This window comes from Peromyscus eremicus, chromosome 15, assembly GCF_949786415.1.
Source record: "Peromyscus eremicus chromosome 15, PerEre_H2_v1, whole genome shotgun sequence".
Classification (NCBI taxonomy): domain Eukaryota; kingdom Metazoa; phylum Chordata; class Mammalia; order Rodentia; family Cricetidae; genus Peromyscus; species Peromyscus eremicus.
In genome coordinates this window covers 20,546,563-20,569,535 of record NC_081431.1, presented here as the reverse complement: position 1 = coordinate 20,569,535, position 22,973 = coordinate 20,546,563, and the positions used below count along the sequence as shown (strand labels likewise).

Genomic DNA, 22,973 nt, shown 5'->3' with positions numbered 1-22,973 from the left:
CTGGTGCCTGAGTAAGGTCGAGAAGTAGATCCATTCCATCCCTAGAGTATTTATTTCTTGTTTTTATAATTAAATACTATTTTTTGCTAACGTATTTTCTTTAATTTTTATGTACATGGGCATTTTCCTTGCATGTTATGTCTATGCAACCCTCGTGAGCCTTGTAATCTAGGACAGAAGAGGATGTCAGATTCCCTGGAATTGGAATTACAGATGGTTATGAGCTACTATTTGGGTGCTAGAAACTGAGCCTCTGTCCTCTGGAAAAGCACCCAGTACTCTTAAAGGCTGAGCTACTGCTCCAGCTTCTGGTAGCAGGTTGTCTTAATGAACATAGAACTCTAGCTGTGTTGGTTGTGAGCTCACAGCTGTTTGTCCATAGATGGAAAGGACACAGTATCCTGAGGTCATGTCCATCTTTTCTTGGGCTTTACAATGTCCTTCTTCCCCTGGAATAGATCCAGGAGAGGATTAGTGTGCCCTGGAGGAAAAGCCAGCAGCCCACATTAAATTCACCTGCTGGCTCCTGAGAGCACATGGATCCCTTGAGTTTCATTAACCCTCAAATGACCTTTGTCTCCAACAAATTATGAATTGGGAGGGAGCAAAACTACTGAGCTGCAGAAAGTGTACCTATTTAAAATCATCTAAATAACACTGTGGTAGCACAAGAGTATTGCAGCGTTCAGTAAGGAGACATGATACGTATAGTTGCTTTTAAGAAGGAAGAAAATACGCACAGTTATATTAATGAGTTAGCATTTTACTCTAACTCATTAGTTCTATTAATATTATTTTAATTGATTTTACAATATTGGTATCTGAGATGGGCTGCATTGACTACCATGTTGAAAATTAAAATCCAAAATTCAGTAACATAAACATTCATTTTCTGTCAGATAAATAATGAATATTCATAGGGAATAGGATTCATTTTCTTCATTTAAAATACTCAGAACTTAGAGGTTATATACGGGAATGCCTATTCCTCAGAATTTTAAATTGTAAAAAAAATGTGTTGGAAATGAGTCTCTAAACATCATTGGGTGAGGAAAAAGGAAAGAACCCTTGATTCAATAGGTAAACGCTCTACTGTGAGCTACACCCCTGTCTCTCAGGTTTATGAGATAGTGTCTCACAGAGTGACCCAGGCTGACTTTTGCAATCCTCTGGCTTCTGCCCCTCAAGTACTGTGATTAGAGACATGCACACCATGTCTGTCTGGCAGCCTTTAATCCTCAAATTGTTGGAATTATCGTCATGTATCTAGACATTCCGTATCTTGCAGAAGTAAAACACATCAGAGTGTATTCATAATAGGTCTTAATTTTATTAGATAGGATCATTTTTAAAATTAACTTCTAGGGTTCAAATTCTAGGGCCTAGGGTGAACATTTTTGGAAAGTTTGTTTAAATTACATTTGGCCACTTTAAAGTTTTCCAAGTGTGGGGGAGGTAAATAAGATCAGACATGAGGGGGGTCTATTTCCTCAGTTGAGAGATTGTCGATGCTCACAGATAACACAGAGGATTTTATTTTAAAAGTCAGACTTCATGTGGCTATTAATGTATCCTTAAGTTTTAACACTGATGTGTCCATAATTCTTTTCTGAGTTCACCCATGTGTTGGTTTCCTACAGCCCCTCATTCTTCCAGAACTTTCATTCTTGCAAAAGCTAAATGTAATATGTCCTAGAAACATGGGATTACGTTGTTTTAACATAACAAAGACTTGGATTTAACATATGCCTCTAGTAGTATATTTACAACCCTTGACATATTGGCTTACCATTCTGAGCCTCAGTTTTCCCATTAATAAAGTAGAGGTACTGATATTATCTAGTTTCTGGAGGGAGTTAAATGAATTACTGAATATAAAACACTTAACACAATCTCTCTCTTACCAAAACTTCTCAAATAGCATTATCATCAGCAAATTCATGTTCTAAAAGCAAGACGTTATTTTAGAAAGACTTAACAATGGAATTCAAAGAACAGCTCTATTCTACCTTCTATTATTTCTTTTTTAATGTATATTATTATTTTATAATTAACTTAATTTCACATATCAGCCATGGATTCCCCTGTCCTCCCTCCTCCCACTCCTCACCCCCCCAATCTACCCCCCATTCTCACCTCCTCCAAGGCAAGGTCTCCCCTGGGGAGTCAGCCCAGCCTGGTAGACTCAGCCGAAGCAGGTTCAGTCCCCTCCTCCCTACACCAAGGCTGAGCAAAGTGTCCCAGCATAGGCCCCAGGCTCCAAAAAGCCAACCCATGCACCAAGGACAGGTCCTGGCTCCACTGCCTGGGGCCCTCCCAAACAGTTCAAGCTAATCAACTGTCCCACTCATCCAGAAGGCCTGGTCCACTTCCATGGGAGCTCCTCAGCCATTGGTTCACAGTTCATGCATTTCCACTAGTTTGGCTATTTGTCCCTGTGCTTTTTCCAATCATGGTCTCAATATCTCTCACTCATACAATCCCTCCTCTCTCTCGCCAATTGCGCTCGGCCGTGGATCTCAGCATCTGCTTCCATCAGACACTGGATGAGAGTTCTCTCATGACAACCAGAATGTCCTTCTATTGTTTCTAAAATATGTATTTCCAAGTAATAAATTTGCATGCTGCCAATTATAAAATGGTGAAACTGGGAAATTAGTTACTTCCTAACTTGTAGAACTGAAATAGTGATCTCAAATTTATATGGTATTGAAGCAATTTATAATATTAGCTGCAAAATTCCCAACACAGTGACTGGTCATTGCAGGTGCTAAGTGTTTTGAATAGTACTGTAGGTCTTCAGAAATTATGACTATTGGTATAGGCTTGATGTGTTAGCCTTTAATCCCAGTGCCAGGAAAGTAGAGGCAGATTTCTGTGTTTGCAGCCAGCCTGGTATATACAGTAAGCCTCAGGCCAGTCAAGGCTACGTGGTGGGACCTTGTCTCAAAAAAAAAAAAAAAAAAAAAAAGGTCTGGCTATTGTTGTATATGAACATAGTGTATTCCTCCCCATGAACAGGACAGTGAAAAAGAACTGGACAGAGTGAAGTAGAATTTGGAAAAGCAGAAGAGTGAGGGTGAAACATAAATATTAGAAGGAGATTAAGGAAATGCAATAAATTAAGATAGACAGTAGTGCTTAAAATAGAAGGTCGAGAACACAGGGAAGCTACACATCACTTCTCTGCCAGGAAACCCATACTGTCTTTTTATAAGCAGCAATATCCACATGTAACTGGTACAAGGAAGGCAGAGGTATGTTTCCATGGTACCCAGTTATACAGAATGAATTGGGTGAGCCTTCTTTAGTGTGAATCCACAGTAATTATGCAAGTTTTGTTTTTTTCATTTTTTCTTTATCAGCCCATTTTACTCTAGCTAATTATGATTGTTAATATGGGTTTCAGTCTAGCATATTACAGATCCCCATTTAGTGCAGAGCCATATTGTAGGCCTTTAAAGAAGAAAGATTGAGCCCCTAGCTCTCTGCACATTGCAGTCCTCTCATTTCAAAATTAAGCCAGAGCATGAACAAAACTAGAAATATGGAATTTGGAGTTTGACATAGAAGTGAAGCAGGGTCTGTTTAGAGCAGAAAGTAAGACAGGTGCTCGAGGCTAGATAACATGGATGGCGAGTTAGATATAACGGTGAAGAGGGAATTGTTGGTTTTGCAAAGATGAATGGATGCATGGATGGATGGGTACTGGAAATCATACAATGCTTTTAAGAAGAACGCAAACCTGTCTGAGAAGGCAGCATCACTGTGCATAAAGCTTTGCCTGCTGCCCACTTGGTAGTTTTCTACCTGATCTCTCAGTAATACATATAAACTTTCCCCAGTCCACTCTGCCACGAGTGCAGTCTGGTAGACTGCTCCACATTCAGATGAGAAGGACGAGAGCCAAGCACTATACACAATGTCTCAACTGAGAAGCAGGAATATAACCATCAGAAAGCTGGTGGGTCCTCACAGGGTGGAAATAAGCTGGCTTCCATAAAGTATGTAGCCTCTCTTCATAAACAGGTGTTAGAAGCAAGTCGTTTTGCATTCTGGTTTTACAAAGCTGAGAATTAAGTTCTCATATCCAGATACTTGAATCCTAGTGAGCATTTCCATTCTCTACCTGGTTATTTAATGACTTACCTAATAAGGGAGTTCATAAACTTTGGGGGGGGTTTGAATTATTCTTTTGTTTTGTTTTATTTGACCTTTTATTCTTCTCTCATACATTACATTCCAACCACAGTTTCCCCTCGGTCCACTCCTCCCAGTCCCTCCCCCTACCTTCCTTCTCCCCAGATCCACTTCTCCTCCTCTTCCTCTGTCACCCCCCACCCAAGGGATTTTCCACTGAACATGGCCTAACAAGATACGATAATACTGCACACAAGTCCTACAAACTTTTAAGGATAATGACAGATACAGTTTCGCTCATCATCTTGTAGTCTGGAGCCGCGATCTATTATCTGCAATTTGAAGACACACAAAATCTATGAAACAAAAAAAAATATTCATTCATAGAGTTGCAGCAAACTTATCTGTCAACAAAACTCAACTTTTTTGAGGGTGTTTTTAACCTCTGCACATCCAGCTTACCATAAATGTTCATAAACTTACCATAGAAATATTGTGTTTTACTTTTTCATGCTCTCTGACCCTTTTGGTAGTATGGTAGTGTGCCATACACCTGTCTGAAATGGAGAAGTGTCTCCATTCTGTAATGTATCTGGCCACAAAGTTTTGGGGTAAAGGATTGTAAGATGAATGTGTATCAGGCTGAGTGAACTAAGCAGGTACTGGTCCCCCATTCTATCTAGTAGCACGGGGATATATCAGTCTCTTAATGAAGCTACTGGTGTGTAAGGTTAACTGTGGAGACTCATTCAGATTTTCTACTGCTCTGAGGTGACCTCCTCACTTCTGTAATTATTGCAGTTTCCTTGCTGCATCGCATCCACTCAGCTTCCTGTCCAGTCTGAGCTTCATCCCCTCATACCATCAGCTCTGCCTTTGCTGTCTGTGTCCATCTTTCTTCATCAATTGCACAACTCCTCTGCTCTCCACTCCTCAGCATCAGCAGGCCAAATCCTTCACGTTTCTTGCTCTGGAAGAAATTCTCTATGATATGGTGATATATTGTCCCCCCCCCCATATATTGTGTACCCTAAATAAAACTTATATGGGGTTAGAGAACATAATAGCCACTAGATTAGACAGAGGCCAGATAGTGGTGGCACACACCCTTAATCCTAGCATACCAGAGGCAGAGATCCATTCGGATCTCTGAGTTCAAGGCCACGCTGGAAACAGCCAGGCATGGTGGCACATACCTTTAATCCCAGGACTTGAGATCTCTTGTCTTGCTTGGGAAAGACACATGCCTTTAATCCTAGGAAATGATGGCAAGAAGAAGAAAGGTATATAAGGCATGAGGACCAGGAACTAGAGGCTTTTTATGCTTTTGAGCTTTTAGGCCTTTAGCAGCAGTTCAGCTGAGATCCATTTGGGTGAGGACTCAGAAGCTTTCAGTCTGAGGATTCATGGAAATGGGATCAGATGAGGAGTTGTGAAGGTGAGGTTAGCTGTGGCTTGTTCTGCTTCTCTGATCTTTCAGAATTCACCCCAATATCTGGCTCCTGGTTTGTTTTTTTATTAATAAGACCGTTTAAAATTTGTCTATACTAAGAGTCACTGTTTCAAGTCAGCAAGGCAACCATAGGTTCATTTCCTAAGGAGCACACACATAGCTTGGAAGGCATGGGAGAAATGAGGTGTGGTGAATGCTTTTATTCAAATTTACATTTCCATGTATAATCATTACCCACAGGGTAATGCTGCTAATGTCTCTCCTGAACTCAGTATCTCCATCCTTCCCTCTCAATTTAGAATTTGCCAATACGCTTTGCCTAGGTCATTCATCATATGATTAGAGTTGCAAATGAAAACAGCACATCTCTACCCTCATGGAGCTTCCAATATACTTACACAGAAGTCATTATTGGGTCAAGGAAAGGCAGAGCTGGAGGATTTTTTTTTTTTTTTGTAAGATAGCAAGATGGTGTCTGAGAAGTGGTGCATAAGTAGGGACTTGAAGGTAATTAGAGAATAAACTAGTTGAAATCTGGAAGAGGAAAGCCCCAGACAGTGGGAATAGCAGCAAGTGGAGATGCTGAGGGAAAGCATATTAAGTGAGAAGTCCAGAGTGGCTGGAACAGAGCAATCAAGGAAGAGAGATCAGGGAGAAGGAATGCTGGGATCAGAAATAGTCTAGTGGAACAAGTTCGGGCAAGGTTTGAGAAGAGTGGGCATCCAATAAGAGCCCTGGGTGACCGTGCTCTGCTAACTAGAGGGAGAAGAAGGCTAACAATTCATCTTTGCACTCAGCATCTACAGAGGCAGACTCTGAGAGTGCTTAGGGATAAAGATGATGGACACAGAGGAAGTGGAGACAATAACCGGAGGCCACAATTTCGAGGAACTTGTTCATTCAAAGGGCCGTAGTGAAAAGAGGAGCTGGGTGGAGGGAGGTAGATTAAGGTTTTGTTTTCTGAGGTTTTGTGATTTTCAGATGGTGGGATAAAAGACGTATTTGTAGCCAGATAGGAATATTCCAGTAAAGGAGAAATTGAGACACTAATTCTCCTGTAGTGAGTGTGCTTCCTTCGTCTGCCCCTGCCTTGTGTCTCCCACATCTTAGTCTTAATTAAGCCGTTCTTCCTCTTGTGCAATTCCAAGCCATTACGATATAAATAGCTTTGTTGTGCTCTTTTATGAGTTTTACTGGGAGGAAATTGGATAAACTCACTATAATCTAATTCCTATGTCTAATAGCCCTTGCATTCCTTCACATTCCCCATCAAATCCCTCAGTGAGTAAGATACAAATGGTTTGTACACATCATGCTTGCTAGACAAGTGTCGAAATGAGCATCACAGCATAAATCCCAAGGGAGTTTAACTTTCTATCTCACTAGCTGTGGTCAATGCTTTTCTGAACCACCTTTAAAAAAAAAAAAACACAAACGTGAGATTAACAAAACTATCTTTGAGTGGCATACATGAAGGCTTGAGTTCTGTTCTTGTCCTGCACTCTCATGTGCACACACACACACACACACACACACACACACACACGCACGCACAGAGAGAGAGAGAGAGAGAGAGAGAGAGAGAGAGAGAGAGAGAGACGCATGCGTACACACATCATCACAAATAGAAATATTGAAAGGAAGTTTTCATGAAGAATATCAGATGTATTGGATGACCAACTGGTGTGCTCTTCCCTGGAGAAGACTGTTTTTTTTCCATTCTCTTGGTCTCCTGTAGTTCTTGGCCTAGGGTTAAGTATATGTACATACAAGTGACACTGCATGGACTTAAGTTTTTACTTATTTATGTATTCATGTTACATAAGTGTGTGTGTGTGTGTGTGTGTGTGTGTAACAACAATGAAAAAAGAGGCAATGAATTTGAAAGAGAAAATTGTGAGTATATGGGGGGTTTGGAGGAACAAAAAGAAGGGGAAACGTAATAATATTATAATATTTTAAAATGAAAAAGGTATCAGATGTAGTAAACAGCATTATTTTCCTGTAATAAAAGATCAAGTTTGGTGTCAAATATAATTTTTTACTATTTTGGTGCCATCATGTGTAACAGGATCTGTTTTATTTACTATCATATGCTTCTGATGCCAGTAACTATTGTTTTTAGATTTTTAAAGAAACCTAAAATTCCTTCAATGTGCATAGAATGACATATGGCCTTTCTTACATACCCAAGGAAAAGACATATGGACCAGGCTGTCACGGAAATGCAAGTGCCATGTGAGCTAAAGGATACATGAGAGCAGACCAATTTTTATATCTCCTCTATCAGAGATTAAAATATGAAGATGGGAAATGTGATGAGAACTTTAAACATCTTGGTATGCATGTGGACACAAATTTTGTAATTTTTAGACTCATTTAAGCTTATCACAAAACGGGATGAAGCTAGTTGTGGTAACCTCTAATTCCTGATACTTAGGAGGCCAATATCACAAGTTCGAGTCCAAACAGCATAGTAAGAACATGTCTCAAAATTCAATTTGAAAAGAAGAAAAAAAATGGCTGAGGACACTAGAGAGATTGCTCGATAGTTAAGAGCACTGGATGTTCTTCTAAACGACCTGGGTTCAATTTCCAGCATCCACATAGTAGCTCACAACCATCTGTAACTCTCATCCCAAAGGATCCAGCACCCTTTTCTGGCCTGGTCCACAGACATATATTCAGGCAATTACTCATACACATAACATAGAATGGTGTTAGAAGTAATTTTTTAATGACTGCGGATACAGCTCAGAGGATGTCCATGCCTAGCATGCATGATACGGGTTTCAATTCTTTGTGCTGCAATTAAAAAGGAAGTTAGATATACATTATGGCTGATTAGCTTGGTGTTCTTGTGAGATTCCTAACAGTGGAAGTAGGGAGGAGGCTGACTCTATTGCCTGCTCATGAGACTCTTTTCCTCCTGTGGGGTTGCCTCGTCCAGCCTTCATATGATAATAAGTGCTTGGTCTTATTGTTCCTTGTTATGTAGTGTTTGGTTAATGTTCTGGGAAGCCTGCTCTTTTTTGAGGAGAGTTGGAGAGGGTGTGGATCTGGAAAAAAGGGGAGGTGGTGGGGAGAGACTAGAGAGAGGGGAGGGAAGGGAAGCTGTGGTCACTATGTAATGTATGAGAGAAGAATAAAAAGAAAAAATAAGAAGTTATGGAAACATTTGAAATAGTACCCTTCAGATTTCTTGGTAGGCTTTTTCCCATATCCAATGGTATGAAATGGTGCTGTAGTTTGATATTATAGAATCGGGGGTCTTTGTTTACACACAGCTGCCCATGAGCTTGGCGTTAACTCATGAATTCCCTAGACCAATGGTGTTTCTCTTCTTCATAGCATGGACAGTTAGCATTTCCAAGGTTTGTCTGAGACCTCCGCCCTCTCTGGCGTTTTTTGTCCTGAATGTTTCCATTATCTGCTTCCTAGATTTGTCAGTGTTCTAACCTGTGTCCGATTTGACTCCCTCCAAAACTACATAACATAATTAAAGTTTTTTTAATGTTTTAATTAAAATAGAATTACATCACTTTGCCCCTTCCTTTCCTCCCTTCATCCCCTCCCAGACACTGTCCCTCTAGTACCTCCCCCCATGTCCATGCCTCTCAAGTCAATAAACTCTTTGATTATTATTGTTACATGTGTAGTATATGTATGTATGTTGGGGGGTATATATGTATGTATGTATGTGTCTACTTAGGATTTTTATTGGCCTTTGTCTACTCAGAAATACCTTCCCTGGGTTCAACTTTAAAATCTTATGTCAGTTGAGATTGAATAATTGTTTTTTAAAAACATATTCATTAATTTTTTCTGTAAGTTGTACTTTTACATTTTTCCCAACTACAATTTACATCCTTTACTCAGAAAAGAACCATGTCAAAAACGCCCCCTAGAAAGAACAGTCAGGATTATGTAGCGGTTGTTTTATCTTCTCCAGTCAAATCTTACATGTTTCTCATTTTCAGAGATGACTGCCTGTAGATTGTGCATTTCTCTTGCTAATGATTGCTTTCCAGGTTCAAATGTGTCCAATTACAGAACCTCTCTTCGATCTCAAAGACACCCACTTTTCTAAGTATTTTTCTCTTAAAACTTTGAGACTTTATGATCTCTTTTGTTTGTTAAGTGTTGTAAGATACAGTTATATTTAAAAGGGACATAATCATGTGTGAAGTTACCCTGTTGTCCTCACTGTAAATTCATCCAAGTATCTTCTCAGGGAACCATCTTTTCTGTAATTAGCCCACCAACATCCCATGAGAGATTTGCCAAATGTCTTGTAGAAATGAATCCACATTATAGCCTAAGAGTTACTGAGGTCATTTGGCACGAATCCCTCTGGTCCTGTCATCATATACAGAACACAAAGTCAATCCCTCTGAAAGGGGAAAATACCTTTGGCTATCTTACGACTTTGAATTTTGTATACATCCATTAACAACTAATTGTTACTTAAAGATAGAGTAATAGCAGTAAATCAGTAAACTCAAAGGTCAAGTCAAATCCAGAAGAGATACAAAACCAAGAGGCATCAGTCAAAGCCCTAATTAGAACTTTTGTCTTTTATCATGGGTAACTCATCAAATCAGCTGTTTTTGAGTGTCCTGGGAAAAATGACCTGTGTGAGGGCTCAAATTGTGCTCTGGGAACTTAAAAATGACCATCTGTGATGATTAAACTCAAGGAACTTAGTATTCAGCAAGGAGAAAAGAGAAATAGCCAGAGTCCTTGCTTTGAAGTACCGTCTGCACAAAATGTCATGTCATCCTACTTCTGTAAACACCCAGAGACAAACTTGAGGACCAGAGTTCAGGTCTCCAGCACCTACAGTAGAAGCTGAACTTGATAACATGTGTCTATAACCCTAACACACAGAGATGGACAAATTGGGGTTTGGGGGTGCCGCAAGAAGATTGGGGCCAATCTAATTGAAATGGTGAGTTCCAAGTCCAATGAGAGACCCATCCCCCCAAATAAGGGCAAGACAATAGAGGAAGACACATGAAATCAGTATCTGGACTCCACTTGCTCGCATACACACACACACATACACACACACACACACACACACACACACACACACATCACACATGAATGCACATTTATGCATATATGCACACAATTAGAAGTAAAGTAAATAAATGTTCCTTTTATCTCTTTTCACCTGTATATTCCCCTAAGAAATACTCTGAGGAAATGCTGGCAACAATCATCTCTGTTAATTTTCTTTATGTTTATGAAAGTCCATGTGTTGTTTTATGAAGAGTAGCATAGAGCCCACCTATCCAACTGTCACAAGTTAGGATTGGAGTTAGGAGGTTTCCTCAGAAGGTATCCTTCATGGTTGATAGAAATGGAGACTTGTTTTGGGCATGGGGAGACAGAGTATGAGGTGTGGCTTCAGTGTGAACCCAGGTTCTTGTCCTTGGGTCAGGCCCCTGGGGACCGGAAGCACAGTGCCCTTCTGCACTCCCTGTCACTTAGGTACCACATCCCTGTCGGAATCTGCTTGAGCTCATTCTTACTGCTTTCTGTAAGCGCTGGAGGGGGGCCAGTGCAGTGTTTTCTCTGCAAAGCTGAAAAATGATCAACACCCAATTCAGACATGGATGCTGCTGGAAGCTGACACTCTTTCTCCTGCTGGTCATGATAAATGACTTTGGGATGGTTGTTTTTATTATTTATCAGATCTTTGTGGTTTTGTATGCATGAGTGAGTTTGAGATCATTTGGTTACAAAGGAGATGTGACAGAATAAACTTCCTTAAATCACCTTTAATTCCACACAACACCTGATACCTTTTCTGTCTCTACCTGGAAGGAGCCCCAGAAGTCTTAAGCTACTACCGCCAACCAACCATGGTCTAAGATCTCTGCTTCTCACTTTTCCCACTTTGTAGGCTGCAAACCAAAATTAATTTGTAGACAGACTTGATGTTATTTTTTTTGGTAAAGTGCATTCTGAAGTGGCAGGAATGATACATTCATGTGCTGTTCGCTTCATGCTGGGCCTGTTTCTCCATGATGGGCATCTCAGACCTATGAAGTGCTTGCCCTAGACTCAACCTAAACCTCTCCCACTGCTAAAGAACCCGACTCCCAGAGTGAAGGCAGCAACTCACAGAAAGCTGAGCTGGAGCCAGTGGGACGTGACTGTCTGCCACAGATACTTATGTAGACCAAATTATTGATGTTTAGCAGTGGGAAAGCAGCTGCCTTTCCCATCCTATTGAATGATGACAGTGTATCTTTTCTTGATAAGCCTGTGGCCAGAGTGGCGTTTGGTCTAGAAGGTAGATAGAGGTTGTTCTGTCTACAGGCTACAGGAATGTCTGGTTTCTCTTTTCTGTCTGTATCTGCGTCTATCTCCCCGGTCATCTCACACACTGTTTTTAAACTTAACTACACTGAACGTTTTGTATATATTTGCCTGACAATAAATGGGTCTGGGGCTAGAGAAGGTTCAGGGGTGGGAAATGCATCTTTATTAGAACAGAAATGAAAACCCTTTCCCTTTGTTGAGAAAACACTTAATGCAAATGAATCTAGTTTTAGTACAGACACAGTTTGAGTTTTCATTTGTATAAAAAATGATGAAAATTTAAAAGTGATGTTAACAAATCCTGTAAGAACTAATTCCATAGTCTCTTACTTAAATCTGTCTTTATGATATTGTAAACCTTAAAATTGTTCCTGTCTCCTGGTTTCAGATCTTATTTATATAGTAACTTCTAAGTTTACTACACTAAACCCAAATGGAGGAGCAGACACCCACATGCTCTCTGTGAGAAAAGAAGCAAATTCTATCTACATGTGTAGAACATTTGTGACTCCATTTCAGATAATATTCACAATTTTATTTTTGAGACAATAAACTTTGTGTGGGAGTCTTTAGGTAAATTCCAGCTACAGCTTTGTAATTGACGATCTTTGTATACTGTTCCTCAGGATTTTTTTTTTCTTGATGGCCTGGGGCAGGCTTGTTTGTGGGTTTCGGTTACAGCAATGGTAGCAGGTTTTTGTGAGACCTAGAAAACCATTAGATCTGTAGCGAGGATAATCAATTCCTCACCACCATCACTGTTGCCTCCCTGTCTCTTGGTCTCGGTGGCACCACAATCTGTCACTATAAATTAATAGTGGAGGGTGGGAAGAGGTAGGGACAGGTAGATATCTGAAGCCCATTGGCTGGCTCTGGCTGAATCAGTAACTTCGCGTTCAATGAAGGACTGTCCCAAAAAGTAAGATGGCCATCTGAGGTCAACCTCTGGCCTTCAGACACATGTGTACATGAACACACAATGCATGAGCATCAGCACTCATGCATGCACACAGCCACACAAGCAAATACATATATTGCACATACACATGTGTAAACACAAAGTGTAACAGTATCTCCTCCTATCTCTACCTTAATGAACTTGTGTTGAGGGCTTACCATGAATAAGCCATTTGCATGACACAATACAGTCTGGGTTTGCAATACTTTAGAAGGTTTTCCTCTTCAAAATGTAGAGTTCTGATGCCATTCACAAGTCAGCTTCCTAACCCCCTCACCCTCTCAAACGTAGCTATATGCCTTGTTTGTGGGAGCAGGGGATGAGGACGAGCTGGGAAGGCTTCTTGTAGATTCAGAAATACCATTCTTTTACCTAGTGCTAAACTCAGAATCATGATGTTATAATTGGGGTTGCCATTTAAGCCAGCTTAGTTTTCTGGTTGTCTCTGCTAAAGAAGAAAGAAGTAGTAAAGCCTGAGGCAGACTTTCTGGCTCTAGTGAGGAGAGTTTAGAGTTGCCATTCTAGAAAGAAACAGAAAATATCCAATATATACAAGTTAGGCACAGTACAGAAAGCCTGAATACCTTGTACACCTTAGGAGGCCTCCAGAGGGTGGCTCTGTATCATGGTATGCTACAACATGATGTGGCTAATGATGAATATAGGATGCCACCAGATATAGCTCTCTCTGTCTCTATCTATCTGCCTCTGCCTCTCTCCCTCCTCTCTCTCTCTCTCTCTCTCTCTCTCTCTCTCTCTCTCCTTCTCCCTCTCTCCCCTCCTCCTCCCTATCTTTTCTGCTTTAGGCAAAAATATTTTCTTAGCAAAACTCATGTTACTCATATTGATCACCTTCTCTATGCCAAATGTGATTCCATATGCCTTTTGATCACTAGCTGCAATCAACTATTCTCTTAAAGGACAGAGAACACCACCCTTTCTGTAACAACTCCTGGTCCTCTCAGTAAGGAATGAGTATTTACTTTGGACATTTATGCAGAGATGCATAGTTTCCTTTGTTTCTGAAACTTCATAGACAACGATTACAGAAAAATATTAACATTAAATTTTACAGCCATTATCTACCATCTAATATCCCCTCTTCCTCTTAAAAGATAATGCCCCGTTTCCTGTTTTCTGGTCTCTGCTTCTTCTGTGTTGTTTTTTTTTTCTTAAATCACTAAAAATGATGAATGAGGGATTTCTTTTTATTATCCTGTGATTAGATCTGCATACATTTTCTTTCTACTGTCTACATTGATGATGGGGTGTCATGATGGTTAAAATTAGCCTGTCAGTCATGAATGTCATCCTAACATCTTTACCTTTCTTTTTAGTTAATTAAGAGAGTTAAATCTCAATTAACAAATGTCCTGGCAGTTCACATTTCCATTTTTGTGAATGTAGCCATGTTTAAAAGAGGAGATCTTCAGTAATCATGCATAGAGCTGTCTGTGCCTCTCCACAATATTCATAGACTCTTCCAAACTGTTATCCCATTTCAATAAATAAAACGGAATCGAGAAAGAGCTATCAGTCTGTCAATCCTGACCCCAACTACTGATCCTTCCCTGGATTTTTCCTTTCTTCCCTTTTTGGATTCTTCCTTCTTTCCTTCCTTCCTTCCTTCCTTCCTTCCTTCCTTCCTTCCTTCCTTCCTTCCTTCCTTCCTCTGTCCCTCCCTCCCTCCCTCCCTCCCTCCCTCCCTCCCTCCCTCCCTTCCTCATTGTTTCTTTCTTTCTTTGCTGCCAGTTCTGGCAGTAAATCTGAACTCCAGGGACACATTCTTTTTTCCAGTCTCAAGTGTGAAGGGAAAGTCTTGCTATGGGGTTATATTGAAATACAGCTGGCATTTAGAAGGAGCAGCAGTTACTCAGCTCAGCAGTAGCAGGAGTCACTGAGAATGGAGATGACCATCTTTAGTGGTGTTCTGATGAAGGAGAGAGCTGAGGAGGCCTTGGTGTCCTGTGAAGAAAGTCTAGGCGGAGTTTTCAGGCCCTAGTTGGAGAGTACTGATTCTCAAAGGGGTGCTGCTGTGGGACAGTCTTTCTGTATGCTGTGAATATGTTTCTTCTATTGGTTAATAAATAAAGCTGCTTTGGCCTGTGGTAAGGCAGAATAAGAGCCAGATGGGAAATCCAAGCAGGGATACAGGGAAAAGAAGGTCAGAGTCGTCAGCGCAGCTATCCAGCCGCCCAAGGAAGAAGATGCCAGCAGACCAGTAGTGCCACAGCCATGTGGCAAAATATAGATTAATAGAAATGGGTTAATTTAAGATGCAGTAGCCATCTAGCAACAAGCCTGAGCCACAGACCAAACAGTTTGTAATTATTAAGCCTCTGAGTGTTTATTTGGGACCTAGTGGCAGCAGGACACAGGAAAACTTCTGGCTACATTGTGCTTACGGGCTGCCTGTGTCATATTTTCCCAGATGCTGTCTTTGGACCAGAGGGACTAGGTCCAAAAATATAAGTGGACCTGGGGACTTGTGTTAAAGCAAATTCTCCATGGAACAAGTGCAAAGTAGAACAGCAGTCTATTTATCCTGGTGCTCAGTTCTCCAGCGTCTTAATTCATTCATGTACACATCTCTCAAGGTGCCTAAGATGAGATGATTGACACACAGGCACTAAGGCATAGGACAAAAAGCATTTGTAACATTTACCTTGTAGAGACCCTGTGGCAGGAGAAGAACAAACAACTCATGTTTTTGAAGTACAGTATGGTATTCCTTGACTCTTCCTCCGCCATTGTGTGTGTGACTTTATCTGTTGTATTTCTTTTCTTCCACCCTTAGTAACAACTTCTCTTTCCAAAATTATGAACAATTGAGCTTTCTTGGTTGTTTGAAAATAAGACTCAACCCCCAAGATCCTCATGAATGGTTTCTATAAACCCCAAATACCAATTGCAGAAGCCTCCTCTGGGACCTTATACTAATTCAGGGAGCTGCTCATAGCACACCCTACCATTATTTGCTTCTGCTCCTGTATGCCTCCAGCCTAGAGAGGTTGAATTGAATTGTCCGTGTAAACCCCAGCGGCACCAGGACCTGACCTGGCGTTGCTGCTCCATAAATGATTGTCAGATGAACAAATGAGCCGGAAGATCCCGTGACGCCACCTTGACACACACTCTCTCCAGTCTTCATGGGCTCTACCTTAAGGAATGACTGGACTTCCTTTCATGTAAAATTAAATATGTTTGTGTTAAAATCAGCTTCCTGTGATCCTAACCAAGATATGTTCCCGAGACCTGCTGTAAATAGAGCAGAGCGAACACCAGGATGCTTTGGGGATCGAAATACTTGTGAAGTACATTTTTGTTTCATGTTATGAAATGTTTTAAAGAACTCCAAGCAAATTTAAAAGGGGATCTGCTGGATTTTGACTAAGTGCTAAAAAAAAAAAGAAAAAAAGAAGAACAAGAAGAAAAAAAAAGTTCCCTTAATTCCCTATCCAAATACTTCAAGCTTAAATTTACTGGCAGCTGTTTCAGAGGACGATGGTGACTCTGAAATCCTTGGTTTGTTATAGAGAAAATGTTTTTGTCTTCAAATGTTTAGGGAGGGATTAAAGGGAATTTATGGCTTGGTGGGGAAGTAATAAACGTGGTAACAATGCAGTGTCTAAACTGTCACCAGTTTCTGGAATTACTGTCTACCCAACCAGCAGCAGTTTGGATCTAAAAGGAATTACTTTCACATAAGACTTGAGACGCCTGCCTGGATCAGTGGGTCATTCTATCGTTTAAGGAAGGTTGAATCAATTACACAGGAGATAAATTCTGTCGTTGGATCATTTGCCACAGGGCCCAAGAAACATATTCAAGATTTGTTTCTTTCAAGAAATTTAATCAACATAAGGTATATTTTCTTAAGGTCAAGCCATGGCCTGTTCAGTTTCTCCTGACACACTTCATGTTTTAATTAATTTTATTCTTAAGGAAAAAAAAATCACAAGAAGTAAGAAGTAAATGAATCTGATAGGTCATGTTCTTTCTTCTTGTGCCCCTTTTTGTATTAATGGAGTCCTGCCTTCCAGGTTTATTGCGATTTCTTTAATAAAAAGCAGTTGTGACTTTTTATAATATATTGCAATTTGTAAAGAAATGATTGAGCAAAATGATCTTTAGCCTTGGAAAGACTTTTCTATAATCATAATGTAATGCTTTGGTGATTATGTCCTTTTATTATTTAAGGGTATCCCCAAGATTAGAGGTAATAGGACATTGGCAGTGTTCTACAGCAAGGTCAATGAATGCAAAACTCATCTCTAAACAGGCCTTCTTCTAGGTAGTGTTTCTGATAGACACAGTGCATTTTTGCTTGGAATGTATACACAAAAAGAAATCTTAACCGTGTTAAAAATGTTACTTGAAATGGTGATGCATCCTTGTAATCCCAGCACTTAGGAGGCTGCAACAAGATTGCAGAATCCAGAGCACAGAGCAACCTAAGTTCCTTGTGAGGTCCTATCTTGTAAAACAATGAGAAAGGTGATCACTGTGCGTTGTTGCTTTTGTTTGTTTGTTTGTTTGTTTGGCATCAATTAAATAATAATTGCTTCCATGTTTGATGAAGTTTAATTGTTAGAATGGCCCAGAAGTTTCATTCCAAATGTCTTTTATATGTAGGTGAGTTAGGTAGAGAGAAAATGAACCTGAAGTCATTTTAAATGTTCATGTGAATTCTTGCATGATCATTCTTAATTATGAATGTTTCTGAGTTATGTAGTAATTGATCCCTTTTGTATTTATGTAATATAGCCCATTTTAGGATCCTCAGGCTAAATGAGTGAACTGCTCTATCTCTAACAGTTTCTATTTTAAAATCAAATGTGAGAAGGCATTTCTGTGTGAGTTTCCCAACAATTGAATTCTTTAATGAGTTGAAGCTTGCCCTCTTGTTATAAAGTAGGTTTCTGTGGTCATTGTGGGCTCCTATTTAAATCACTTGTCTTCTTCCCTATTCAGAGTCAAAGAAGCTGAGGAAGTGTGTAGGCAGAAGAAAGGAAAATCACTCTACAAAGTAAAACCAAGACACGACTCTGGGATTGTAAGTATTGACTATTCTTGTTTTGTTTATTTGTTTTATTAAACCAGAAGCAAACTTTATTGAGAGAGAGAGAGAGAGAGAGAGAGAGAGAGAGAGAGAGAGAGAGAGAGAGGAAAGAAAGAAGCTTCTAGTTAACTGGGACCATAGAGTTCAGGCTTCTGACACTGTGGCAATGGGGGCATGTTTCAAGCCCCTTTTTAGTAAGAAGTAAGCATTAGGCATGGACAAAAGAATTTTTAGTATTCTTGTTTTTTTATCATCAGCGTGTGATGTCTTTTATGTTGAACCCTGTCTTTACAATATACACAAATTTATATAACAATATCTCAGTCATTTTATCTTATGTTTGGATAAATAATGAGCTTTTAATTTGAACAGTCTTTTCTTTATATCTTTAATCGGGACTTTGTAGTTGACTTAGTTTCAAAGTTGGGCATTTGAAATTTGATAATCAAGATAAATATATGCATGGACATATGTGAGGGCCTATGTCCACTGCTTGGGGCAGAAGATAGCCTATATTACTTAATAATACATGAGTTATAGGCTATTTTTATGCACTTTAACCCAGAGTGACTAATAGGAGATTTGCTGCATAAAACTCAATAGGTAATGACATACTCTCTCAAGTAAGCTGTTTGGAGTCTCTGGCCCAGAGACTGATCTAGAACGCTAATAAGATTCCTCCTTGGCCAAGTCCTTCATTACAATAAAACACCAGGCTGTGTGCCCTCTGAGGGAAATGTTCGGTTACAATGGTGAATTCTCCCTTCTGGTACTGTAGAAGTTTTGTTGAAAGCTTTGAAGGTGTCATACATCCCCTATTGCCAGGGTAAGTAAATAATGCTGGTTTAAATGAAAGTTTAGGACATCAAATAAAATCATCTTGAGATTTATTTTTAATTATGCATGGTATTTAATTATTAGGATATTTAATTATTGATGGTATTTGTGGATATGTGTATGTGGATACAGGTACCTGAGGCAGTGAGAAAAGGGCTCTGGATCCTCTGGAACAGTAGTTTCAAAGGGTTGTGAGCCACTTGATATAGGTTCTGAGAACTGAACTCTGGGCTTCCACAAAAGCAGTGAAGGTCTTAACTGTTGGGCCATCTCTCCAGCTCACATTGAAACATTTTGAATTAGATTAGTATAACATAGTTTAAATGAAATGGACAGTTAAGATAACTCAAACTGCCTTGGATTAAATAGCCCTGTTTAGAAAGTAGTTCTAGCTTCAGGTAAAATTTATTTTTCTGTCAGTTTTTCTGTATTAAAATTAGTCTTATCTAATGATAAATTTGTGTTATTTTCTGATCAAAGCTTAATAAATCTGTATTGAATAAGAGGAGTGATGATTAGCTAACCCTGATCGGGCTGCTAGGTGGAAGAGAATTGAAACCTGCCAACCATGAAACCAAATCACTGGTTCTGCTTCCGTATTCATGCCTGTGCATGTAGGGTCTGGAATGCCAGGGTTGTGCCAGTCCCACTTCACATACGTTATGAGATAAACTTTAAAGACTGACTTTCTCAAAAGCACTTGGTAATTTGTTTCAATGAAAACTATTTTAAGATGAAACAGATATAATGTGTGTAAAGCTTCTTGAATGAATTATTCTTTCACCTTTATCCAGAGAATTTAATCGAAATAAAAATCTTATTTGGGCTGCTCTAAGCTCTTTCCTGTTTCATTTTTTAATCCTACCTGGTATATTTGTTTTCAGAAAGCAAAGATAAGCATGAAAACCTGAGCTGTGAACAGCGGAACAAAACAAGTCATCGAAACAACTTCCACAGCATCCACCTGACCTGAGAGGGCAGTAAACTACACCAATTTGATCATTTTTCCTCCGAATCTCTTGCATAATCTTCCATGTTTTCTAGAAAGTTTATTGATTGTTGAATTTTCCTGTATGTTGTTTTAAAATTGCAAAAGCAGTAGACCTATGGAGCATTAGAACCCTTTTCTTTTTGTAAACGTTCTGGTGTTATCCCTAGAGACCGAAGTGGCACGTCTAAGAAGCACTATCACATTAACTCTGAACATGCTGAACCTTAACCTACGATTTCCTTTCCTGAGATTCTCTCCCTTGTCACAACAAAAACAACTTCCTTTCTACTTACAACCAGAACTCCACATCAATGTGACTAGAGTTGTGGATAAATGTTATTCCTGGTGAATTCTTTGTATCTACTTTACTTCTACTTACACATTTTCTATTTTGAGAAGTAAGTAGTATCTATATGTCATGACTGATGCTTTCCCAACTCTTAAGTTGCTCTCTATAATATGTCCCTTGAGACCCTATGAAGAACTGGCCTGCAGCAGAGGTAAATGAAATCAGAAGACTTTCCTTAAGTCTTGGGTTGATTGGGTTGTGTGATACTTAACACACACACAAACAAACACACACACACACACACACACACACACACACACACACACACACATACTCTCACATACAAGAGTCACTTAATATTTTCAAGAATTTGAATAAGTGAAGCTCATGAAATTGCGAGATTTATTTTTTGATGACTATCCTAAAAAATAAATGAGTCAGATCTATCTGGACATTGTTAAGTAAAATACTTGCCTGAGTATTTTGGCATGATTGGGTTGTGTGCATGTGTTGCAGCAGGTGATTTACAGCTATGATGTGAAGATGCATTCATCCTGCATCTAAAGAGATCTAGGGAAGGATTTTAGTCACTCTACTGTCAGGGAACATGGATACGTTTCCCATTCTTTCTGAGGATATTTTGAAGTCAGCTCATAATGCATTAAGGCAGTTTTGTATACGATAATAGTTGTTCTTTTAAATTGCTGCTAATAATATTGGTTGAAAGTTATGGTTGTAGAAAAAGGGGAAAATTCATTGCTCTTGCAAACCAGTTATGGACAGCAACTTAAAAAGATAAATAATGTTCTAAATCCTAGCTATACTTGTATTTATGGAAAGTATGACCTCTTTCCTTTGACTTTGTGTTTGAAGTGCAAAGGAACAGTAGTGTTTCAATTTCTTCTGTTGTTGTTTTGTAGTTCTCCTGCCCTCAGTCCTTCCAATGTGTATATTACCACTCTTCAATGAAGTCATAGGGCATTTAACAAAGATCGCTATGTGCAATACTGTATTTTAGTGTTTCTATTTCAATTTTTTAGGATGTTAATTTATATGAAAATAAAATGAATAATAAAATATTTCTGTGTCACTTTGTGTGCATCCTGTATGTATACTTAGAAAATATAGAAATCGTGTTCAACTTTTACAGGGCACAGGAGTGGGAACTAAGTTGGTCTAAACATTCACATATACAAAGAGAATGAGCATCACTCATCTTGGAAATCTGAAGCTTAAGTCTATCATGATAGAATAAGAAATCCTGATAAAATATTGACTCTTTTTACACAGTTGTTTTCTTTTCTGAGCTCCAGCAAACAACTTAGTTTTCTAGTATCCATTTCCAATTGGATACTGTACCGTAAAATGTATTCTATGCAAGACCATACTCAGCTTGTCATCTTGTCCCTCCAAACTCCTAATTCTTCTGTGTTGTCCATCTCAGATGCTCCAACCTCAGAAACAGGAAGCATCCTTTTTATCTCACTCTCCCTTGAGTCTCTCATTGACTCAACTGCCAACATTATTAGTTGTGCTTGGTTGAAGATGTACCCATTTTCCTCCCTCTTTGCTGGGGTACTTAGTTCAAAAACTGGTGTGCACTACTTTGATATCCATGTTAGTTAATTCCTTTCCCCTTGGCCTTGATAGAAATACCCAAGAAAAGCAACTTACAGAAGTTGTTTGATTTGGCTCACAGTTCAAGGGGATACAGTTGTGGATCGCAGAAGCATAATAAGGCAACTGGTCACAGTGCTTCTACATTCATGAATAAGAAAAGAAAAAAGATGACAGCTTGTTCTCAGCTCATTTTCTCCTTTATATTCAGTGTAGCACCTCGGCCAGTGGAATAATGGTGCTATCACATTGAGGGTGGCTATTCCCATTCCATTTAACCCAATCTAAATGCTCCCTTGCAGGCATGCTCAGATGTTTGTCTCCTAAATGATCTTAGAATCTGCCAAGTTCGCAATCAATATTAACATCACAATATCTATCAACTGCTGTCATAAACATTTGCTTTACACCAGTTCTTACCTATGCATCAGACCCATTCTTGTTCAAAAATAGTCATATACATCAAAATATGTCATCTCACATTATCCAAAATCTTGACTGTGGCTGACAGAGCTGTCAGGTGCCTTGCTCTGCTCAGAGCATTTGAATTCCAGCCTCCAGCCAGACTAGACTGCCTTCAGTCCTTTCATGCAGTGTTCTTCCTCACTTACATATGTCTCCCAAAGTTTAAATATATTTATCTACACATGTCCCCCAAAGTTCAAATATTGAAATCATAATACCCAAACCATCAGTGTCAGGGGAGGCTATGTGTTTGAGTTATAAGGAAATTAATGTCATTACTAAGGAAGTGGATTCTCACTGGGGAAAAATAACACCCTATTTCATGCTCTATTGCCATACAATGTGTTCTGCAATGGTCAGATGAAGTAGACGGGCCCTCACCAGAGGCACTCCATTGATCCTGGACATCCCAGTCTCTAGAACCCTATTGATACAAACTTCTATTTCCTATATATTACCTAGTCTATGGTATTCTGTTATAGCAGCAGAAAATGAACAAACACACCCACTGTAAATCTTTCTCCATGTTTTTCTTTGCCTTGAGCTATTATCCTATTATGTATCTAACTCACTGGTAATTATATGAATTTAATAGCCACTTGCTACAGGACATCCCTTGCCACTAGTCACTCTGGCTTCTAGAATGTCACAGACATTAATGAATATTTATTAAATAAAGGAAGAGTGTTAACGATATCACAAACTTCAGGATACAAACAAATTGAGGACTGAAAGAAGTCTATTGTTGTGGAGGGGTAGTGGTAGAGACTAAGTTTGATATAATGTATCAGTCAGGGTTCTCTAGAGAAACAACTTATAGAACTT

General features: G+C 39.4%; 1 protein-coding gene across 2 annotated transcripts in view; it reads left to right on the top strand.

The window, feature by feature from the left end:
• The window catches only part of Fmn2 (formin 2), a 298,406-nt gene extending 278,615 nt beyond the window's left edge, over positions 1-19,791 (top strand). For both annotated transcript variants that reach the window (XM_059280275.1, XM_059280274.1), the window contains 2 exons: positions 17,862-17,943; positions 19,671-19,791. In XM_059280275.1, coding sequence (XP_059136258.1) covers positions 17,862-17,943; positions 19,671-19,697 — 109 coding nt within the window. In that variant the 3' untranslated portion in view covers positions 19,698-19,791. The remainder of the gene's footprint in view (positions 1-17,861; positions 17,944-19,670) is intronic.
• Positions 19,792-22,973: the final 3,182 nt, after the last annotated feature.